Source organism: Melospiza georgiana, chromosome 6, assembly GCF_028018845.1.
Source record: "Melospiza georgiana isolate bMelGeo1 chromosome 6, bMelGeo1.pri, whole genome shotgun sequence".
Lineage (NCBI taxonomy): Eukaryota > Metazoa > Chordata > Aves > Passeriformes > Passerellidae > Melospiza > Melospiza georgiana.
Window position 1 is genome coordinate 24,865,463 of NC_080435.1, and position 5,779 is coordinate 24,871,241.

Below are 5,779 nucleotides of genomic sequence, written 5' to 3' on the forward strand. Positions count from 1 at the left end.
TGTGAAAACAAACAGCAGGTGGGTGGTTAAGGATTTGCCTGGTGTTACAGTAACAGTTATAGCTGGACCTGAAGCTGAAGAGTTAAGTTTATCTCTTTCATTCTGTTTCTCTACCCTGTAAGACTACCAAATGATCAGATTTGGAAATCTACTCTTTTTTTTTTTTATTTTACAATCATCCACTTTAATATATATACATATTTAGAGTCTGTACATGGTAAGATACAAAATAAAAGTGTTTATTTATAAATTACACAATTACACAGCTGCATTCACCTGTAGTTTAGCTGTCATTTAATTCAAAATAAAAGAGAGAAGCATTGTTGAGCCATTGTTATAATCATTGACAATAACCTTGGTATAAAACACCCATACAGAGTAAGTGTACAAAATAGTGTACAGTTCATATAAGCTGTGCAAAGACAGCAAAGTTCAGTTAAAAATCAAAGAGATGTATCCACTTTCCTCTGTCCACACCACGGATAGGAGAAGCAAAGTGGAAAATAAACACAAACATAGGCAAGAAGGTGGGCTAGACAGTGCTTTGAACACAATCTTGATGAATAAATTAAGAGGAAAATCACAAATATATAAGATCTCCATTACACAGGGCATGTTTGCATTGTACCTTCAAAGTCATTCCAGGGATTTAGATGGATTTGTTGCACAAGCATGGTGCCATTTGGGGTGAGGAGGGAGGCAGAGCTTGCTCTGGGTCCCTCTAGGTTATTTATTTTGGAAGAAAGTGTTGCTAGATCAGACAAGCCTTCAGTAGCAGCTGAAGTAATACAGTAGCTGGAAATTCGCTTGAAAGCTAACAGAAATTGTCATGCTGTCTATATTGTATTTTTGATGATTTTTTTATCTGGGAGAAGAAGTTTCCTTTCCTACAGGGAAATTTCCCTTTCCTCCCTGCTGTACAGCCAGGAGCTGCCTGTTGTCTGCTTTTGCTAAATGAGCAACTTTTGATTGCTGAGCAGAGAGAGTTATGAAAAGTTGGGCAGATATCATGAACATGAAAACCTCTCCACAGGGCAGCAAATGAGGAATAGCAGTGAGAAGGAAGCCTTGCAGCTATTGTGATAAAGAACCTGCACTGAAGGAGCATGTGGACATTGGGGTGGGACAGCACCTCTTCAATTTATAGCACTCTGGTTTATTTACATCTTTGCAGTGTCCTCGTGTGATGGTAGGGTGATCTAAGATACTGTTATCTCCTCCTCTTCTTCCTCCCCTTCATCATCCTCCTCCTCTGAGTCTGAGAAGTCTGAGGGCTTGCTGGGGCTGCTGGAATGGGATGGAGAAGGAGACATCTGGGAGTCCAGTCTGTCCCTCAGGTGCAGATGTTCTGGGGACGGGTGGTAGGTCAAGGGGTGCTGGGGGCTGGCCGGGCACACAGGGGGAACCTCCTCCTCCTCCTCCTCCTCCTCCTCTCCCGAGCACTTCTTGCCCACATCACTGAGGTCTGGGTGAGGGTTGAACTTGGTGGGGAGGGTCTGTTCTCTGCAGCCACCCGAGGACAGGAGCTCTCTTTCTTTGGAGTTCCTCCATTTCATCCTCCTGTTCTGGAACCAGATCTTCACCTAGGGGACAAAGCAGCAAGGAAGTGAAACGGTTCAGTGAAACGGGCACCAGAAAAGGTGGTTTTGGCTGCATCCTCAAAACCCTGCACAAAGCTAACACGAACCACAGAATCTGATCTTTGGAGCAGCCTGGGAGAGAGCCCAGGAACAATCAGGCTGGTCCTGTTCCCCAGCTGGGAATGGTGACATTTTTGGCTCTGTTGACTGCCTGTATGGTGTGGTCAACAGAGTGCTTTGGCTGTTCTCCCTGCTCCCATCCCCTTCTCCCATCTGACTGCTTCCCATCCCCTTCTCCCATCTCCCTGCTCCCATCCCCTTCTCCCATCTCCCTGCTCCCATCTCCTTCTTCCCTGCTTCTCTCAAGCTGCCCCAGCCAGTGGGGGCTCCCCACACACCCTCTGCCCTCCCATCCCCAGCCCTCCCTCTCACCTGCGAGTCCTTGAGGCCCAGCTTGGCCGCCAGCTTCTTCCTGTCGGGTTTGCTGATGTACTTCTGCTTCTGGAACATCTTCTCGAGCGCCTTGCGCTGCACGTCCGAGAAGACGGCGCGGCGCAGCATCCCCCGGCGGGGCTTGCCGCGGGCGGCCAGCGGCCACGAGAAGGTGCCAGGGATGGGCACCACGGCGGAGGCGGCTGCGGGACGGACACACGGACACACTGAGCCGGGGGAACAGGCCCTCACCATCCCTGCCCGCCCTCATCAACCTGGGGCCATGGAAAGGAGCTTTGGGTTTAACTGAGCGTCCCCTTTCAGGCAGCGGTGGCTGGGATTAGGTCTGTCAGCTCCCACGGAGAACACGGGGCAGTCAGTGGTGGCTGGGATTAGGTCTGTCAGCTCCCACGGAGAACACGGGGCAGTCAGTGGTGGCTGGGATTAGGTCTGTCAGCTCCCATGGGGAACACGGGGCAGTCAGTGGTGGCCGGGATTAGGTCTGTCAGCTCCCATGGGGAGCACGGGGCAGTCAGTGGTGGCCGGGATTAGGTCTGTCAGCTCCCATGGGGAACACGGGGCAGTCGGTGGTGGCCGGGATTAGATCTGCCAGCTCCCACGGAGAACACGGGGCAGTGGTGGCTGGGATTAGGTCTGTCAGCTCCCATGGGGAACACGGGGCAGTGGTGGCCGGTTTTGTTGGGAGATTCAAAGCTCCCCCGGCCTGAAAAGGCAAAGTGAGGCGTACCGGCTAAGACAGAGGTATAATAAAAAAGCTCTCCCTCCCACTCAGAAGCATTCGATTTTTTTTTTTTTTCAGCTGCTTTTATCATTTCAGATGCTTTATTATGCTGGAGATGAAAATGAGGACTTTTCTGATTCCGAACAAAACCGCTCCTCTTCAGATGCAGTTTTGATCAATCGGTATTCATCTTTTTATAATAATCTCTTCTCTCTCCCTCCCCCCTGCTCCAAAGTTGGAGAATTCAATTCGAAGACATGAAAAGTTGCAGCTAATTAGCACACTGCCTGGTTCCCAATGGCATTAGTATGATAAAAAAGGGCAGAGTTTCGCCTTAAAAAAAAAAGGAGGGGGGAACCTCCCCAAGAGAGACAGAGATGCTAATGAAGCGTGAATGGTAATTGTGTAGTAATGAACTAACAGAAAAAGACTGAGGACAAGCAGCTAACGCCATATATTATTGGAACAAAAGAGATTTACACTTTCAAACTAAACACAACGGCATGCCAGGCTCCTCGGGAGAATACTGATGGCACAATCGTCTCTTTCCCCAAATCATTTTCATTAAATGGACATGAAAAGCTATTTATAAAGCTCAAGTTGTTTTTGTTAGGCTATTCACATGCTGGAGAAAGGAAGCAAATTCCATTATCCAGAGGATGAATAGAAGAGCTTGGGTTTTTTTTTTTTTTTTGCTCTCTCCCTTTCCCTGTTTTCTTTTTAAATTCATTGCTTGTTTGTGTAATTAGATTATAATTTAAAAAATTAAAATTAAAAAAATTGTTCTCTCAGCATCACAATATTTCGGTGCTGTAGCAACCACAGCTCCGTGGCCTTGCTTTCTCTCCTTTCCCCGTGTTGTTGGACGGGGTAACCGGGAAGGCGGAGGAGTGAAGGGTTGGTAGGAGGTGATGGAGCAGAGGGTGAGGAGGTGATGGAGCAGAGGGTGATGGAGTAGAGGCGGAGGTGATGGACCAGACTGTGATGGAGCACAGGGTGATGGAGCACAGGGTGAGGATGAGGTGGAGGTGGTGGAGCAGAGAGTGATGGAACAGAAGGTGATGGAGCAGAGGGTGATGGAGCAGAGGTGGAGGAGGTGACGGAGCACAGGGTGATGGAGCAGAGGGCGATGGAGCAGAGGGTGATGGAGCAGAGGGTGAGGCAGTCACAGAGCCCCGCTGGAGCCGCCCGGAACGCGGAGAGGTTTGGGGGACGCCGAGAGGCTCCGTCCCTCTTCCTTCCCTTCCCTCCTTCCCTCTCCCTCCCTCCCTGCGCGGAGCTGACCGCAACTCGTGGTGCTGAAACCTCCCCGGGCCGGGCGGGATGGAGAGGGAGAGGAGGAAGGAGGGAGGGAAGGAGGGAAGGAGGGAGCGGGACCCGCCTCGCCCCGGGACCGTGACAATCCCGGCTAATTTGCGGAGCAGCGGGGGGAGCGGGCAGGGAATGTCAGGCAGTCACTGCCTGTGCTAAATCGGGCAGCAAATTGGCGCGACTGATGCTTGAATGTTGTACTCCGTCCAACCTCTGAACTGCGGCATAACCCCGCGGGGGGAGCGCGGGCACGGGCAGAGAGCAGCGCGCTGTGCCCGCACACAGCGGCATTGCCAACACCCACCTGGGAAATAGGAGGATCTCAGGAAGGGCTGGAAGGATCCTTCAAAGTACGGGAACGAGAAAGTCTTTGGCGGGACGCTCTGAAGCAACGCAGGGGAGGTTTCTAGTAAATAAATAAAATCAAATTAATCGGAAGGTTTGGATTCGACCCACGGCGAGGCTGGCTTCTGTCGCTCGGTCTGGAGACCAACGCTGGGTACTTTTAGAAAAAAATAAAGGAATCAGACCGAACCTGGAAGGGCCGATGGAAAGAGGCATTTTTGCTGGTTTTGCCAGCAAAGCGGCACCACACAAAGTGAGGACAGGCTCAGCCAGAAGACACGGCCGGGCTCTGGGACCCCTCGGCTCTGGGAGCCCTGGGCTCTGGGAGCCCTGGGCTCTGGCAGCCCTCCCTCCGCCTGCTCCTCCCGTTCGTCCCGGCCCCGGCAGCGCTGCCCTCGCCCTGGAAAGCCGAGCGCTGATGCCGGAGGGCTCTGCAAGCCGAGCGCCGGTGCCGGAGAGCTGTGCAGCTCGGCACCGGCTCCGCAGCTCGGCACTGGCTCCCGCCCCGCTCTCCTAACGCGGTCCCCCCGTCCCGGTGTGGTGTCCCCAGCCCCCGGTGACACCCGGGCTGTCCCCGCTTACCGGCTCGGGGCGCGGAGGACAGGATGGCGTTGACTCCGAACTTGAGGAAGGTGGAGTCGCCGCTGGAAGCCTGCGGCGAGCAGCCCCTCCTGGGGCCGGCGGTGGGGCCGGGCAGCTCCGGGGTCCCCGCGTCCGTCCGGGCCGCCGAGCCCGACGGGGACACGCCGGCCGCGGGGGCACTCCTGGGCAGGTAGCCGGCCGGCCTGCTGATCCGGATCAGATCTTCCACCAGGAAGCTGGAATGGCTGGAGAAGGCCGACTGCAGCGCCTGGGGCACGGTGAGGGTGGGCGTGGGCCGGAGGAGGCTGGGGTACACGGCCGGGGGGGCGATCAGACCGGGGAACATCATCGCGGGCGCCGCGCCGGGGCCGCTCCCCGCCTCGCTCGTTGGTTCGCTTTTGTTTTCTGCCCTGCAAACCTGGGTCGGTAAAGATCCGGCCAGCGAGCCTGGCGGAGTTCTCTGCGCCCCTTCCTCATGGACCGTGCGTTTTATAGTGGTCAGCCCCGCTGAGGCTCTTTCAAAAGTGACAGCCCCAACAATGGGGTTCAACAAAGTTCTCCACTTGAGCTTCATTCAGGGCGAGCTCCCGGCTTCTCCATTGGTCCGGGGCCGCAATTTATGATTGGATTAGACTTCATAAGCAACCGGGGCACAATGGCCCCGCCACAAAGAAAGTGTAGTCATCAATTTTGCATATTGACCGCCTCTTTGGAATACAGCGCTCCAAAGGCTCCCAGCAGGGTTTTGTTCAGAGGCAACACACACAGGCTAATTAAATGCCTATTT

General features: G+C 53.7%; 1 protein-coding gene across 1 annotated transcript; it reads right to left on the bottom strand.

Annotated features, from left to right (window-relative positions):
• Nucleotides 1-1,199: 1,199 nt before the first annotated feature.
• On the bottom strand, nt 1,200-5,341 carry DBX1 (developing brain homeobox 1). The gene is made up of 4 exons (XM_058027072.1): nt 4,993-5,341; nt 4,370-4,471; nt 2,013-2,215; nt 1,200-1,583 (listed from the first exon to the last, which is right to left on the bottom strand). Exons 1-4 carry the CDS (start codon nt 5,339-5,341, stop codon nt 1,200-1,202), a joined length of 1,038 nt encoding a protein of 345 aa, XP_057883055.1.
• Nucleotides 5,342-5,779: the final 438 nt, after the last annotated feature.

Bases quoted from the DNA above. Each gene is read 5' to 3' on its own strand.
- DBX1 (XM_058027072.1), bottom strand. From the start codon at position 5,341: ATGATGTTCCCCGGTCTGATCGCCCCCCCGGCCGTGTACCCCAGCCTC. The intron at 4,472-4,992 runs GTAAGCGGGGAC...TTTATTTACTAG, and splicing joins GTCCTCCGCGCCCCGAGCCG to AAACCTCCCCTGCGTTGCTT. The intron at 2,216-4,369 runs GTGGGTGTTGGC...TCCGTCCCGCAG, and splicing joins GAGATCCTCCTATTTCCCAG to CCGCCTCCGCCGTGGTGCCC.